General features: G+C 64.8%; 5 protein-coding genes across 7 annotated transcripts; 4 read left to right on the top strand and 1 right to left on the bottom strand.

Moving 5' to 3' along the window:
* Positions 1–295: 295 nt before the first annotated feature.
* On the top strand, positions 296–2145 carry ARPC4 (actin related protein 2/3 complex subunit 4). The gene is made up of 6 exons (XM_071550436.1): positions 296–403; positions 582–700; positions 966–1077; positions 1149–1244; positions 1384–1554; positions 1927–2145. The coding sequence occupies exons 1-6, from the start codon at positions 401–403 to the stop codon at positions 1930–1932; spliced, it is 507 nt and encodes a 168-aa protein (XP_071406537.1). The 5' UTR covers positions 296–400; the 3' UTR covers positions 1933–2145.
* An 868-nt stretch (positions 2146–3013) lies between these two features.
* TTLL3 (tubulin tyrosine ligase like 3) lies at positions 3014–6883 on the top strand. The gene is given in 12 exon segments (XM_071549648.1): positions 3014–3154; positions 3274–3579; positions 3719–3847; positions 3924–4038; positions 4126–4234; positions 4431–4637; positions 4714–4862; positions 4938–5184; positions 5257–5692; positions 5766–6318; positions 6377–6593; positions 6595–6883. Coding segments are annotated over 12 exon segments (2898 nt in total).
* Positions 6884–7175: 292 nt separating this feature from the next.
* On the bottom strand, positions 7176–11097 carry RPUSD3 (RNA pseudouridine synthase D3). Of its 3 annotated transcripts, none has more exons than XM_071550434.1 (9): positions 10720–11097; positions 8578–8635; positions 8456–8506; positions 8269–8365; positions 8072–8197; positions 7920–8004; positions 7725–7851; positions 7503–7642; positions 7176–7421 (listed from the first exon to the last, which is right to left on the bottom strand). In XM_071550434.1, the coding sequence occupies exons 1-9, from the start codon at positions 10747–10749 to the stop codon at positions 7248–7250; spliced, it is 888 nt and encodes a 295-aa protein (XP_071406535.1). In that variant the 5' UTR covers positions 10750–11097; the 3' UTR covers positions 7176–7247. The 3 variants fall into 3 exon arrangements, with proteins under 3 accessions (XP_071406535.1, XP_071406533.1, XP_071406534.1); XM_071550432.1 differs by lacking the exon at positions 10720–11097 and adding an exon at positions 9849–9971 and having other exon boundaries at positions 8456–8500; positions 8568–8635; XM_071550433.1 differs by lacking the exon at positions 10720–11097 and adding an exon at positions 9849–9961 and having other exon boundaries at positions 8072–8179; positions 8456–8500; positions 8568–8635.
* On the top strand, positions 9937–11076 carry JAGN1 (jagunal homolog 1). Its single transcript, XM_071550435.1, has 3 exons — positions 9937–10022; positions 10184–10281; positions 10362–11076. Exons 2-3 carry the CDS (start codon positions 10193–10195, stop codon positions 10822–10824), a joined length of 552 nt encoding a protein of 183 aa, XP_071406536.1. The 5' UTR covers positions 9937–10022; positions 10184–10192; the 3' UTR covers positions 10825–11076.
* A 55-nt stretch (positions 11098–11152) lies between the features above and the next one.
* On the top strand, positions 11153–15621 carry IL17RE (interleukin 17 receptor E). The gene is made up of 16 exons (XM_071550420.1): positions 11153–11311; positions 11395–11410; positions 11885–12040; positions 12137–12243; positions 12318–12441; positions 12522–12661; positions 12743–12811; positions 12908–12974; positions 13055–13242; positions 13408–13455; positions 13560–13605; positions 13722–13870; positions 13942–14010; positions 14090–14141; positions 14215–14316; positions 14512–15621. Exons 1-16 carry the CDS (start codon positions 11153–11155, stop codon positions 15111–15113), a joined length of 2094 nt encoding a protein of 697 aa, XP_071406521.1. The 3' UTR covers positions 15114–15621.
* Positions 15622–15738: the final 117 nt, after the last annotated feature.

Raw genomic sequence — 15738 nt, 5'->3', positions numbered from 1 at the left:
GGCGCTGCGGGGACGCTGCGGGATCACGGCGGGGGCGGCCCCGGGCCTGGACCGCGCGCCCCTTCCGGCCGCGCGGGCGCCCCGCCCCTCGCCCCCCATTGGCCGCACCGCGCTCCGCGCCGCCGCTCATTGACTGGGCGCGCCCTCCGTCTCCCTGCCCTAATATGGAAGAGCTGACAGGCGCGTACCAAGTGCGGCGTGGCCTGGGGGGAGGAACCCACGCGAGGTTTCGCCGCGTCCCCCGCTCCGCTCCGCGCGTCGGGGGGGCCGGGCCGCGGGGCGGGAGCCTCTGGCCGGCCCCCCCCCTCCCTCCCGCCGCAGTGGGAGGTGCCGCGCATCCCGGAAGAGGTGATCGGCCACTTCCGCCTGCCGGGACCGGAGCGCCGCCGCCGCCGCCACCATGGTAGGGCGGGGGAGCCTGGGGAGGGCGGCGGGAGGGTGGAGGGTCGGGAACGCTACCGGCATCGGCATCGGCGGGGCGATCGGGGCCGGGGGGCTGCGGGCCGGGGACTGGTGCAGGGGGCGGGGCCCGGGAGCCGGTCCCCGGTGCGGGGTCTGACGGCGCCGCCGTGTCTCCGCAGACCGCCACTCTGCGCCCGTATCTGAACGCGGTGCGCGCCACGCTGCAGGCCGCGCTGTGCCTGGAGAACTTCTCTTCGCAGGTGGTGGAGCGGCACAACAAGCCTGAGGTGGAAGTCAGGTACGGGGTGAGAGAGGCTCCGAGCGCCCCCCGGGCCTCAGGCACAGGGCTGGTGCCGGCAGGGAGCCGGGGAGCTGCGGGGAGGAGGAAGGGGATGTAGCTTGTGGGGGAGGGAGGGTCTGCCCTGCGGAGGGACGTCTTCGGGCGGCGGGAAGCATCCTGCAGCAAACGCCCCCGTCTCCGTGATCCCCACGGCTCCGCTTCCCTGTTTCTCACCAGTAAACTCTTCCTTTTGAGTCACTCCTGCCCTTTCCTCCTTTCGCAGGAGCAGCAAAGAGCTGCTGTTGCAGCCGGTAATAATCAGCAGGAACGAGAAGGAAAAGGTGCTCATCGAGGGCTCCATCAACTCCGTGCGCGTCAGCATCGCTGTGAAGCAGGTGAGGGGCGTGTGGGCACGGGGCTGGCAGCTCCTGCCTCTGGGGAAGCCTCACTTCCTTTCTCTCTCCAGGCTGATGAGATCGAGAAGATCTTGTGCCACAAATTCATGCGCTTCATGATGATGAGGGCTGAGAACTTCTTCATCCTGCGCAGGAAGCCCGTGGAGGTGAGGGGGCTGGGAGGGGACAGAGGAGCTCCCAGCTCTGCCCCTGGCACTGGGAAGGTGTCCGGGGCAGAACTGGAATGCGAGGTTGCTCTGTCAGTGGCTTGAGTGCTGATCCCCATGGTGTTTCTCTCTTTCCCAGGGCTACGATATCAGCTTCTTGATCACAAACTTCCACACGGAGCAGATGTACAAGCACAAGCTGGTGGACTTTGTCATCCACTTCATGGAGGAGATCGATAAGGAAATCAGCGAGATGAAGCTCTCTGTCAATGCCAGGGCCCGCATTGTGGCAGAGGAGTTCCTCAAAAATGTGAGGCCCTGGAACGGGAGGAGATGGGTCCCTGATTTTGGGAATGGGATGCAGTGCTCAAAGCCAGCATGGCCTTTGTGCCCTGAGGCCCCCTGTCCCACCAGTGAGGACAGTAGTGAGATTCTGGCCAAGGAACCTCTTGGGAGCAGGTGCCCATACCCTCTGCTCATGAAGTGTCAGCTTTTGAGCCCCTCAGAGCATGCTCTGGGGCAGCAGCAGCCTTGTGGTCCCAGGCCCCTTTGGTGGGTGCTGTGATGGATTTGCAGTGCCTGGGGGAGGCAGTGGGATCTCTGTGAGCACCACCCAGGTGTCAGGAGGGCAGTGAGCGCCCCAGGCAGGGACTGATGGCTGCATATCTTCTTTCCTTTCCAGTTTTAGGCCGTGGTGCTGGACCCCGTGGCTCCGCTGTGCTTGTGCCCGCCGGGCATCGTGCCTGTGTCTGCTCCCGCTCCTGGAGAACGGCCGGGCCGGGCCCTGCCTGCCTGTCTGTGGGTGGGGTGGCCGGGCGGGAGCAGCCCCCGCTTGCGGCAGCGCGGCCCGGCCGCTGCCCCTGTCTCGTCTTGGTTTTTTTAAACGGTCTTGTTTGCTGTACCCACCGTCTGTGCCTCCTCCCTCCCGCCACGCCGCGCCGGGGGATGGGGATCCGCGGCCTGGGGAGGGGGGTCGGATCATTCAGTGGGAGGGCGCGTGAAACTGGAGGGGTGTGGTGCCATGGCAACAGCAGACTATGGGTTCGACCCGATGGGACCACAGGGGGCGTTGGGGGATTATGAAAGGACTTGAAAGGGGCCTGTGGGCACCAAGGAGCTTGGGGAGGTTCTCTTGGTGGGGGGCACAGAAGGGTTTGTGCGGGGTGCAAGGTCTGAGGTGGGGGGCCAGCAGGCTGTGGGCATAGGGGGCTGTTTATGCCCCCTTGTGGGCAATAGACTCACTGGTGGCTGGGGCTGTGATGTCACAGCAGTGCTGGGGGTGGGAGGAGCCACATCCTGCACTTTGACATTGCAGTGGTACTGGGGTTTGGGGACCACATCTTGCATTCTGACATCACAGTGGTGCTGGAGTTGAGGGGCCACGTCCTGCACTGAACACCTGCTTCAGTCACCAGCAGGACAGGGGACTAGGATGACCTGCTTGGCATAGAGAAGGCAGAGCCACCCACAGCTTCTCTTGCACTCAAACTACCATGGAACAATGTGGCACAGAGAGCAGCACTGTGGGCACACAGCCCCACAGCCAGGGGCAGTGCTGGAGCAGGGGGCACCCCAGCTGCCCCCCAGCCCAGCAGGCTGGGGTTAAGGGCACAGTGGGGCATCCCAGGGCTCTGCAGGGCACCCGGAACACTGGGGCAAGGCCTGGCAGATCACACAATGCCGTGTCAGGGGCTCCAAGTTTGGCTAGGCAAAGGAAAGCAGGCCAGTGCCTTCTCCCTTGGTCTGCCCCACACCGTGGGGCTGGGGACATGGGGCCAGCAGGCTCAGACAGGGCTGTGCTCACAAGGCTGGCATCAGGTACCACCAGCAGCCAGCAGGATGGCCCCCAGCACTGGCTTGACCGTGAGCTGCTCAAGAAGGCCAAGCTGCATGCGGAGATGGCCATTAAGGTGAGGGGCCTGATTTCACAGTCCCCCAAGTGCCATGTGCTTGCATTTACTGCATTTGTGGCTCAGGAGAGCTGAGCTGGAGGGACTGTGGCAGGCTGAGCCCTCTGGTCTCTGTGCAGGAGAAGAAGATCTTCATGGTGCATGGCCCCTACCCCATCATCCGCAACCTGCTGCGGGCCCGGGGCTGGGTGGAGAGGAAGGCCCCCAGCATGGACAGACAGCTGGAGCAGCATCATTGCAACCAAAAGAAACGGAGGTTGAAGACACAGCCAAGGGATGAGCAGGGACAGGCAGTGCTGAACCCATGTGGTGGGGCACAGCCTTCCCCAGAGATCACAGAGCCCCTGCATTCCTCATGGCCACCTGCTGAGGAGGAGGAAGAAGAGCAGTGCCATGAGGATCCCAATGGCATCCATGACCTCATGGTTAGCTGAGAGGGCGGAGCTCTTCCACAGCCCCCAGCACCCTTCTCTGGGACCACCACAGTGCAGGGCACAACCTGGTTTTGGGGATGAGGGTGGGATGGTGGCTTCTTGTCCCACCATGGTTCCTTTCCTCACACAGTCCTACCTGGTGCGGAACCGAGTGCCAAACTTCATCTGGACTGACCACCTTGGCGCTGTTGACCATCAGCTGCTGAAGCAGGACCATGTGGTGAACCACTATGTCCGAGTGGGCGCCTTCACCACCAAGGTGAGAGGCTGGATCCCTTGGAGAAGGGGGACGTGAGGAGTGGGTCCATTAAGGACTGACAACCTTCACTAAACAGGAGGGGGTCTGCCTCAGCCTCCAAAACTTGCCCTGGATCGAGCAAGCAGACGCCAACACCTTCTTCCCCCGGTGCTATCTGCTGGGGATCACGGATGAGTGGGAAGCTTTCATTGGTGAGCTGAGGCCTGCTGCCCTCCTGTTCTCCCACTCCTCCCATGTCCTGTGCAGGACTAGTTGGAGACAATGCCTCCCTCTTGCAGACGATTTCCGCCTGACAGCAGCTCGCAGCCTGCTCAAACTGGCCCTGGAGGAGGCTGAGAACAGGCTGATGGGGACTGCGCAGGCCCCAGACTCCAAGGGGCCAGGCAAGTGCATGGAGCTGGGCCTGGGGGTGATGGCAGGGACATGTCCGGTGGCTGAGCTTGGAGGTTGAGTCTCTGCTTGTGGTTGTAGGCTGGGATCCTCCCCTCCCTCCCACAAACCCACCTTATGTGTGCTCTGTTCCCCACCCCATCCCCATGCTACCAAAGCCACAGCTTCCACAGGGAGGCTCTGTGCTGCTTAGGCTCCAAGGCCATGACTCTAACCCCATGCCATCTGCAGCAGGGCCAGGGTGCACCCTGTACCCTCATCTGGTGGAGGAAGCTCTGGAGGTCTGTGAGCAGCACTTGGGTGTTCTGAGGCACCGGGACATTGACAGGAGCACCCCGTTCCCCTGCAGGACTTGCATTGACTGGGACCGCTTCCTGCAGAATTACTACTGTGTGGCACAGTGAGTGCGGAGCAGGACAGAGGGTGGCGGACACCATGGTGGGGCTGGTGCTGAGCTCTCCATGACCCTCCCACAGTGAGGGGGCTGGGCTGGCACCGAGTGCAGCCCTGCAGAAGCGGTGCCAGGACCTGCTGCGGCGCCTGGAAAAGCAGCTGCCACAGATCAACATGGAGGGCAAACTCAATGTCTGGATCCTCAAGCCTGGCGCCGAATCCCAAGGCAGGGGTAAGGCTGGGGAAAGTGGGGGACACACACAGGCTCCCCACCAAGGAGGGGTCCCACCATCGCTGTGGTCCCCAGGCATTGTCTGTGCAACACGGCTGGAGGAGGTGCTGCGTCTGGCACGGGGCTGCACGGCACCTTCGGTGTGGAAGGGCAAGTGGGTGGTGCAGAAGTATGTGGAGCAGCTGCTGACCATCTTCGGCACCAAATTCGACATCCGGCAATGGTTTGTGGTGACTGACTGGAAGCCCCTGACTGTCTGGTTCTACCGAGACTGCTACCTGCGCTTCTGCTCCCGGCCCTTCTCCCTCCACTGCCTGGAGCGGTGAGTGAACCCCACCCTGCCTCTCCACACCCCAGCACCCCACACTGACCCAGCTCCCCCTCCCCACCCCAGTGCCAGGCACCTCTGCAATGTCTCTGTCCAGAAGTGGTACAAGACGTCACCAGACCAGGACCCCCGCGTGCCCTCAGACAGGATCTGGTCCAGCAAGCAATTCCAGGCATACCTGGGAGAGCTGGGGCAGGCAGATGTTTGGTACCAGGTGATGGTGCCCAGCATGAAGTCAGCAATACTGAATGCTCTGCGCAGCGCCCAGGACCAGGTGGGCTTCCGCAAGGGCAGCTTTGAGCTCTATGGGGCCGACTTCCTCATTGGGGAGGACTGCCAGCCCTGGCTGCTGGAGATCAACTCCTGCCCCACCATGAGCCCCTCCTCGGCCGTGACTCGACGGCTCTGCGCCAACGTGCAGCGGGACACACTGCGCCTCGTGCTCGACCGCAAGGACGACCCCACCTGCTCCACTGGAGCCTTTGAGCTCATCTACAAGGAGGTAGGCTGGGGGGCTGGGGGGAGGCATGCCCTGGGCACCCCAAGTCCCCACTCCCTTCTATATCTCTCCACAGGCGGCTGTGCCCAGGTCTCTGTCTGCGCGCGTGAAGCTGATAGTCCAAGGCCATTCCCTGAAGAACCCTGGGCGGGCACAGCACCAAGCCCAGGTCAAGCCCCCCATCACTGTGTCCAACAACCTCCAGCACCCCCTGCACCCAGGGGCCAGAGAGAGGCAGGTGCCTCATAGAGCACAGCATCAATCCCACATCACTGTGCCCAGTGACTCCCAGCACCCTATGCCCCCAGGGGTCAGAGACACCCGGGTGCCCCACAGAGCACAGCATCAATCCTGCACCACTATGCCCAGTGCCCCCAAGCTCCCTGTGCCCCCAGGGGCCAGAGACACCCGGGTGCACCACAGAGCACAGCATCAATCCTGCACCACTATGTCCAGTGCTCCCAAGCATCTTGTACCCCTAAGGGTCAGAGGGAGGCAGGTGTCCCTCAGAGCACAGCAACAATCCCAGACCACTGTGGCCAGTGCCCCCAAGCTCTCTGTGCCCCCAGGGAACAGAGACACCCAGGTGTCCCAGCAAGCACAGCATCAATCCTGCATCACTGTGCCCAGTGTCCCCAAGCTCCCTGGGCGCCCAGGAGCTAGAGACATGCGGGTGCCTGAGGCCAGAGCAGCAACAGGGAAGCTGCCTCCTCTGGGGCAATGGAGCCCCCCCCGGCTATGGCCCCCCAGCACTGCCACAGCCCCAGAACCCCTGTGCTGGGGGCCAGGGGCTGCCACAGGTTGGTCACCCACACAGGCAGCCTCAGCCTGCTCAGCACCTGACCAATGACCGTCCCCTGGATAGGGTGCCTGTGCCAGCGCCTTGGGATCCCTCAGCAACCCCGTCTAGCTCTGAACTGTGTCCCCTCCTTCCCTTCTGCCAGGCTGCTGCGCCTACCTCTGCCTGCACAGGTCACCAGAACCCCCAGCCTAGAACAGAAGCACATGGCAATTCCCAATGGGACACAAAAGACCTGGGACACTGAAACACTCCCAGGAGGGGACAGCACCCTGCCCGTATTTTCTGAGCCACCATGGCAGCACTTAGCTCCCTCCCACCCCACTGCACCCCTATTGCTGGGTCGTGGTACCCACTTCATCCCTCACATGCACTTTAAAATACTTTCTCAATAAGCAGTCTGGCTTGGACCTTTTGTGTGGGAGTTGTGGGCAGGGCCAGGGCTGGTCCCTGGATGAGGCTGTGGGCAGGAGCTGGGGCTGCTGGGGCAGAGAGCAGACAGGAAAAGCCGCCTCCACTCCTCCCTGCGGCCGCCCCTGCTCGACAGAACTGTCATGGTGGTGATGCTGCTGCACTCACACACTGGGAAGCAAGTTGGGCACAGAGCAGTGGCATTGCTGGAGGCACAGAGGGGGGAAAGGCATCATCCTGTGTGTGCCAAGAAAAGAACTGGGCACTGAGCCACCCTGGCAGCAGGTGGGGGTTTTAATGGGGTGTCAGAGGGCTGTGGAGTGAGGTTTCCCTGTGGCATTAGGGCTTTTAGTGCTCAGGCAGCCGCAGGCAGCGCAGGGTCCGCAGGAAGTGGGGTGGGGGGGGTGCCCTGAGGGGACCCTCGGGCAGCATCAGCTCCTGCAGGTGGATGTGGAGCGGGAGGTGACGGAGCTGCTGTGGTGAAAGTCTCAGCCGGGACAGCAACTCCTCCTCGTCCAGCACCTGCAATGTGGATGGGTGGCTCAGTGGGATCCCTGGGGCTGTGCTGAATCCCCCCTAGCCAGCATCACCCTGGCCACATACCTGTGTGCGGGACGGTGCTGCCTCAGGGCTCAGAAGGAAAGGCACCCCCAGCACCCTCCCCACGCGGGAGGAGTGCTCATGGTCACCAAGGGCTGGGCACAGCAGCAGTGTCAGGTGCACCTGGAGCTGTTCTGGGAAGGCTGAGGAAGCAGAGACGGAAGGTGGGATCATGTTGGTGGGGAAGCATGGCTAGGGTGGAGCAGGTGTTGAAGGGCCACTCACATGTTTTGGGCTGGAGCTGCAGGAGGGCGCAGCCCCCACTGGCACCCAGTACCCGGTAGCGTGTCAGGGTGCTCTTCACTTCCTTCCTGGCCAAGCTGCGGCGTCCTGGTGCAGGCACCGGCACCACCTGCGGGGCACAGCCCTCAGCACTCCCCGGGGGCCCCCCACCTCCCAAGCACTCCAGCATGCCCTTACCATGGCAGTGTCACCCTGCTGCTGCCAACGCAGCCCACTGCAGATCTTGCCCTCTGGCTCCGCTGGGACTCCCACGGTGACAGCACTGCAGGAGAGGTTGGTGAGGGGGGACAGGACCCTCATGCCAGCATGGCAGGGTCCTGGGGACTTACCGGTATGTGGCAGGGTACTGGCCTCTCTGGCGGGCATTGGTAAAGAACTGCTGGAGCTTCTTAGTGGTGTGGTAGCAGCTGGACAGCAGGACAAGGCCAGAACATTCCCTATGGGACATGGCAGCTCTGAGCCCCAGAGTGGGAAAGGTACCTCTGGCTCTGCTCCAGGACCTCCAATCTGGAACCTTCAACCATACCTGGCAGGAGCCTTCACCACATGGAGCTCAGCAGAAAGGCCCAGTCGTCGTCTCAGTGCTGGCAGCAGTGCATCCAGGCTCAGGTCCCCAGACTGCCCTGGGAAGAGTTTGGGGGGTCAGCACTTGCTGAGCCCCCCCGATAGGTACTCTGATCCCCGGTAGACCCCCTTTCCTGTCCTGTACTTACCCAGGACCGGTAAGTCTGAGGGTTTGTTCAGTGCCAGCAGGGCTCCTGGTGAGGGGAAGCGTGGTCAGGATATGCTCTGCCACTGCCTCCCTTGCCCCCATCCCCCGGGTACCTTCCTGGTGCATCACAGAGCTCTCCAGCAGCCCCAGCGTCTTCTCGGGGCCCAGCGTCCGCCTCCCCCTGCAGGGGCCAGAATGGGTGTGGGGCATGGGTGGGACTCCCACAGCCACCTACCCTGCACCCTACTCTGCGTGTCCATGAATCACTCCCCCAGTGACTGCCCTGCCTTGCCAGGTGTACCTGCACCCACAAGTGCAGCCCCTCACCTGTCCCTGCACCCTCACACTTCCCCAGCCTGTGCTCACACATCTGCAACCCCACGTGTGTACCCACTGCAACACACACCCCATAACCCCTCTACACCCACGTGTGTACATCCCCCCGTGCCAGCACACACAGTCCGTGCACATCCACGGGCGTGCACCCCATGCACACACCCCCCCATGTACATACACGCAGCACCCCATGCCACAAGTACCCTGTGAACACAGGCACCCTGCGTCACACCCATCCCATGTACACACCCGCCCCGTATCACAGACACGCCCCCCGACTCACACACACCCCATGTCACACACATCCCATGCACACACACCCCGTATCACACACACAACACACCCCCCGACTCACACACACCCCCTGTCACACACACCTGATGTCACACACAGCCCGTGTAACACACACACCCCGTGTCACACCCCCCCATGTCCCACGCACCCCATGCACACACATCCCATGCACACACAGCCCGTATCACACACACAACACACCCCCCGACTCACACACACCCCGTCACACACACCTGATGTCACACACGGCCCGTGTAACACACACCCCGTGTCACACCCCCCCATGTCCCACGCACCCCATGCACACACATCCCATGTACACACACCCCGTCTCGCAGACATACCCCCCGTCTCACACACAGCCCATGTCACACACGGCCCGTGTAACACACACCCCGTGTCACACCCCCCATGTCCCACGCACCCCATGCACACACATCCCATGCACACACACCCCGTCTCACAGACATACCCCCGTCTCACACACACCCCATGCACACACATCCCATGTACACACACCCCGTCTCACAGACATACCCCCCGTCTCACACACACCCCATGCACACACATCCCATGTACACACACCCCGTCTCACAGACATACCCCCCGTCTCACACACACCCCATGCACACACACCCCATGCACACACACAACCCGCCGTGTCACACCCCTCCCCATGTCCCACGCACCCCACGCACACTCCCCGCCGTGTCACACCCCCCGTGTCACACCCCCCCCCCCCGTGTCCCCCGAGCCCCGCTCACCCCGCGGCGCGCGCTCCCGTTCTCGCGCGCGCCACCCCACGCGCCGCGGCAGATCCCACGGTCCCCGCCATGGCGGCCCCGCCGCGCCTGCGCCGAGCGGCCCCCGCGGCATCCGGAGCGCCGCGGCCGCGGCCATAGAGCGGCGGAAGTGCGGGCGGAGCGGCCCGGCCGCAGGTGCGGCACGGCGGGGAGCGGCGGGCCGGGGGGGCACCCGCGGGGAGGGGGCCCCGGGACTGTCACTGTGGGGAGGGAGGCCCCGGGGGGGGCGCCGGCACCGGGGCCGCGGTGGGGGAGCGGGCAGGGAGAGCGGCCCCGCCTGACACTGTGCCCCCTAGGACAGCACCATGGCCTCCCGAGGGGGTCCCCGCGCCCCCGGTACCGACGGCAGCGACTTCCAGCACCGGGAGCGCGTGGCCTCGCACTACCAGATGAGGTAGGTGCCCCTTTCCCCGGGGCTCCGGGGGGGACATGACACCCCCCGCACGCCCTGACAGCCCCACTCCTTCTCCCCAGCGTGACCCTCAAGTCGGAGATCAAGAAGCTGATCTACACGCACGTGGTCATCTGGCTGCTGCTGCTGGCCCAGATGTGCGTGGGGCACCTCAAGCTGCTGCCCCACGACCAGGTGGCCATGCCCTACCAGTGGGAGTACCCCTACCTGCTCAGCATCTTGCCCTCCCTCATGGGCCTCCTCTCCTTCCCCCGCAACAACATCAGCTACCTGGTACTTTCCATGATCAGCACCGGCCTCTTCTCCGTGGCTCCCCTCATCTACGGGGCCATGGAGATGTTCCCCATGGCGCAGCAGCTCTACCGGCACGGCAAAGCTTACCGCTTCATCTTCGGCTTCTCAGCCGTCTCTGTCATGTACCTGGTGGTGGTGGTGGCCGCGCAGGTGCATGGCTGGCAGCTCTACTACAGCAAGAAGCTACTGGACTCCTGGTTCACTAGCACGCAGGAGAAGAAGAAGAAATGAGCGGGGATGGGTGGGCTCCGTGAGGTGCTGAAGCTACACAGCTCAGCCCTGTGGGGCGGCGCTGGCGCAGCTCCGGTGGGTGGGGAGCCCCCGGGGACCAAGCTGTGGGTGCCTGAGCCACGCCACGGCCCCGGGCTCGCATGCAGCGAGCAGGGGGGAATCCCCGAGGGCTGGGGCCGTGGAGGGTTCCTTGAGGTGTGCGCCCCTTCCTCTGCGTGTTGCTATGTGGAAATAAAGCACCGTCTGCGCTCCCACGCGTGTCTGCGCCGCAGGAAGCGCCGCCCGGCAGCGAGGGGGGAGCGACGGGGCCGCACGTGCCGGTGCAGGAATGCGGCGGGGCCGGCCCGGCACGGGGCGGGGCGGGGAGCGGCGGCGCTCGGCCATGGGGCGCCCGGTGCTGCTCGCCGCCGCCGCCGCAGCCGCGTTGCTGCTGCTGCCGCCCGGCACCGGGACCGCCGTCACCCGCCTCAGGGTCTCCTCCAACTTCGTGAGCGCCGAGGGAGGGAGGTGGCGGGGGAAGGTGGGTGGGGGCCGGGCGGCGCCGCGCTCACCCCGTGTCTTTGCTTGCAGGAGTGCCGGGCCACCGGTGAGTAGCGGCGGGGCCGGGAGCGGGGCAGGGCTTCCCCTGCCCGGGGATACCGGCTCCTTCAGGGAACGGCGGGGCTCCCCTCACCCGGCGCTACCGGGTCCTGGAGGACGAGGGGACTTCGGGGCGTGGGGCTTCCCGCTTCGCAGGACTCTCTATCTCCGGGCTTCCCCGTTTCCGAGGACTCGGGATTCCCGGGGTTCCCCGCTTCCAAACTCCGGATCACTGAGACACCCCGTTTCCAAAGGGTCCCGGTCCCCGGGGCTTCCCGCCCGCCGGAGCTACTCGCTTCTGAGGACTCCGGATGCCTGGAGATCCCCGTTTGCTAGGACTCCAGATCACCTGGGCTCCTCCCTTCCGAGCACTCCTCCGCAGGGATCCCCTTCCTGGGGCTCTCCCCTCCCCAGGACTCCCGGTCCCCGGGTCTCCCGGTGCCTGCGGGACCTTCGGCTCACGGCCGCTCTCCCTCCGCAGCCGACAGGACGCTGAGCCGCCCCAGCTGCCGCCGCCCGTCCCGCCCGGGGCCGCCGCTGGAGCCGCCCGCGCTGCTGCTGAGCCGTGCCCGGCTGTGCCTGCCCCTTCAGCCCTGCCAGCCCTGCCTGCGGGTGCGCCTGGCCCTCCCCGCCGCAGGTACGGGCGGGCGTGGCGGGGACGGACCTCCCCGCGCCGGGGGACCCGCACACCGTCCTCCCAACCGTGTCAGCACCCCACGCCGGTTTCTCGCAGAGCTCGGCGGTGTCCGTGGGCTGCAGCTCACCTTCCTGGAGCTCGGCTCCAACCGGGCCGTCTGGCTGCGGGTCTGGCAGCGGCGCCGGGCGCTGGACAGCTCAACGGTGAGTCTGGGGTGGGTGGTGGGGCCGGGGAACGCCAGGGCTGGGGGTGCCCATTGTCTCCCTGCTCCCCGCAGTGGCAGGTGCAGTTTGACTGCTTCCCGGCTGAGAGCGGACAGCAGGTCCTCGTCTCCCTCCGCACCATCCCGGACCGGGGCTTGGCCCTCAGCCACAGCCACCTGGTTGCCGCTGAGCTATCTGGTGAGACTGGTGAGACTGGTGAGACTTGAGACGTCCCAGGGGGCACACTGGGGCCGGCTAACCCCCTGCCTGCTCCTCAGGGCCCATCTTCACCCATGTGTGGGTCCCTGAGTCACGGGCCATCGAGGTGTGGGTACCTGAGGGTCCTGCTGTCATGGTGCGGCTGTGCCATAAGCTGGCCCTGGAATGCGAGGAGTTGCCCCAGCCCTTCCACCGCCAGGTAACAGCTCTGCCCCCCAACACCCTCATCTCAGACTGAGGGACACCCTCCCTGCCAGCTGACACTCCTTCTGTGCTGCAGGTGCTGGTGCCAGGCGGCCACCACGTCTCGCTGCCATATGAGTTCCTGGTGCCCTGCCTGTGCATCGAGGTGGGTCACCCTCCCCCTGCAGACACTGGAGCCTCTCTGCCCTCGCAGGAGGATGGGGGCACATCCTGCCCTGACTGTCTCACTCTGCTCCCCCAGGCTTCCTACCCTCACTACGATAGCCCACGGAGCAAGGACTGCCCCTTCCATGATCAGCCAGATGCCTGTGAGTTCCTGTGGAGAGGGGAGCTGGGTCCCAGGGGTGTCCCGCAGTGTTTCCCAGCCTGCTGACACAATGTCCCACAGATGGCCCTGAGCTGTGGTCCTCGGTGCACTTCCATGACTACAGCTCCAGCAGCAAGGACCAGATGGCGATGGCGCTGAGTGCCAGCTGCCTCCTGCACCTACAGGCCACCCTGTGCTGGAGGGAGACAGCAGATGAGGCTGCACCCTGCCACACCATCCCCAACTCCACAGCCAGCGAGGAGCAGCAGGTGAGGGCTCTTAATCTTGAAGCGACATGAGATGTGGGACCATGACCCTGGCTGGGGCACTCACTGGACCCCAGGGTCCCCTGAGGGCAGCAGGTGAGCCCTGGGGTGCCTGTGGGCTGCGTGGGTCCGGGATGGTGACAGTGACATACTCTTTGCATATTCCAGGTTTACACACTGGACAAGGTGGACGTGCACCCCCAGCTCTGCTTCCGAGTAAGCCCCTGTGGGTGGGGGGGTGCCACCCGGGAAGGGTCTGGGGGGCCATGGTGGACAATGACTACTCACCCAGCCCTTCTGCTGATCTTCACTCCCCTCAGTTCTCCAACGGGAACAGCAACCATGTAGAGTGTCCCCACCAGCCAGGTGAGTCCCCTAGGCAAGAGGCACCCCTGGGCTGAGCACAGCTCTCCCTGGGGTCCCTCACACCCCTCATCCTGTTGGGCATTCTGCAACCTTTCCTCTCTCTCTGGTGACCACAGAGACCTCCTGGAATGTCTCAGTGAGTGTCTGGGGGCTGCAGCTGCGCCTGCACCTCACCTCCCGCACCCCTGCAGCCTTCAGTGCAGCCCTATGCCAGCGCCAGGGTGGGCAGTGTGAGCCTGAGGCCCCCCTCTACACTGTCACACAGGTGAGTGGTGCAGGTCTGGGTGGGACATGGCAGGGACAGACCTGTGCTGACCCTGTCCTTGTCCTTTGCAGCCAGAGGGTTCTGCCCCGGGGGAGCTGGCACTGCTGCTGCCAGTGCAGATCCTGGGTAGCTGTGTGCTGGTAAGGTGACCCTTGTGCTTGCACCTGTAACGTGGGGGGCATCCCAACATGGCCCCCCCTCACCCAGCCCCTTCCCCAGGTGTGGCGCTCGGACGTGCACTTTGCTCGGAAGCAGCTGCTTTGTCCTGATGGTGAGAGGGGGTGGCAAGGGGGACACAGGGAACAGTGAGGAGGGGCAGACACCCCCTCACTGCCCTCTCTCAGTCTCCCGCAGGCACTTTGGGCTGCTAGGGCTGGTGCTGCCACTGGGGCTGGTCATGGCCGTGCTGCTCCTGAACTGTCGCAGTGCCTGGAGGGCACACAATGGTGAGGGGCACCTCAGGGGACTGCAGGATAAGACCAGCAGCCACAGTGGCCATGGGGCTGGAGTGCCAGGAGGTGCTGGCTCCTGGGCTGCAGAGGGTCTTAGAGCAGTGGATGGCAGTGATATCAGGGTGTCCCCCATGGGATGCCAGTAGGATGTGGGGCTGGGCTGTCACTGATGTCCCCTCCATTCTGCAGGTGTCCCAGGTGCGCGCCCTGTGCTGCTGCTGTACTCGCCGGACTCAGAGGAGCACTTGGGGCTGGTGTGTGCCCTGGCTGAGCGGCTGCGCACGGGGCTGGGCTGTGACGTGCGCCTGGACCTGTGGGAAGCAGGTGGCTTGGGACAGGCGGGCACCCTGCCCTGGCTCTATGCCCAGCGGAGCTGTGTGGGCCGTCAGCGTGGCACTGTCCTACTCCTCTGGAGCCGGGGCAGTGCCCAGCTATTTCGTCGTTGGCAGGTTGGGGTGGCTGGTGGGCTGCCTGGGGATGCCCACGACATCTTTGGGGCAGCCATGGCCTGCCTGCACGGGGAGCTGGGGGTGTCGGGCTGCGGCAGTGGCTGGATCCTGGCCTACTTCAGCCGGCTCTGCAGCCCCCGTGACGTGCCCCAGTTGCTCCGGCCCCTGCCCACCTACCGCCTGCCCCAGCAGCTGCCCAGCCTGCTGGGTGCCCTGCGGGGCAGCCCCCCGGCCCCCCGCCGCTGCAGTAGGGTGGGGTGGCTTCTGCATCGGCTGATAGAGGCAGGGGCTGAGGAGGGCAGCCACCTGCCCCGAACCCCTGGAGCAGCCGCTAGCACCTGAGTGCCCAAGCTGGGACTGAGCTGGGCATGGCTGCAGGGCAGGCAGGGCTGGGAGCAGCCCTGATGGGGGCAGTGGCTCTGCTGTGGAGGGGCAGCGCTCAGGTAAGCATGTGCACTGCGGCAGCAGGAGCGGTGCCTGCAGGTACCTCGGTCAGGGGCCGCGGGGGACCAAGCAGGATTGGCCTCAGCCATGGCAGGGCCAGAGCGAGCATCCAGTCGGTCACCTGGAGCCAGGAGCAGAGATACTGTCCAGGGCAGAGGCAGCTTTAATTCCCATACAGCCACCTACTCCAGAGGAGAGCCTATAGAAGCCCCTTTGGACACCACAGCTGAGCGAGGAATCGAGGTGGTGCTGGAAGAAGCTGAGAGGTGGGAGAGCTCCCTGCCCTGCCCAGGCACAGGGGGCTGGAGTGGCAGGTGCTGGGCAGAGCCTGGCCAGGCTCCTTGCCCCAACACTGCCAGCAGGACCTGGTCTAGGGTGGAAGCAATAAAGACATCATTTCACCTTGCTCTTCTGTCCATCTGGTGTGCCGGGGAACTCCGCTGGTGCTGCCGCGGGGTGGAGTGCCCGGTGCCCTGCAGCAGCGCGAGGGGGGCAGGAGGACACACCGGGCCGGGCACAGCCT

The sequence above is a fragment of the Pithys albifrons genome, chromosome 3 (assembly GCF_047495875.1).
Source record: "Pithys albifrons albifrons isolate INPA30051 chromosome 3, PitAlb_v1, whole genome shotgun sequence".
Classification (NCBI taxonomy): Eukaryota; Metazoa; Chordata; class Aves; order Passeriformes; family Thamnophilidae; genus Pithys; species Pithys albifrons.
The sequence above is the reverse complement of the archived record's forward strand: the minus strand, read 5'-3'. Positions and strand labels throughout refer to the sequence as shown.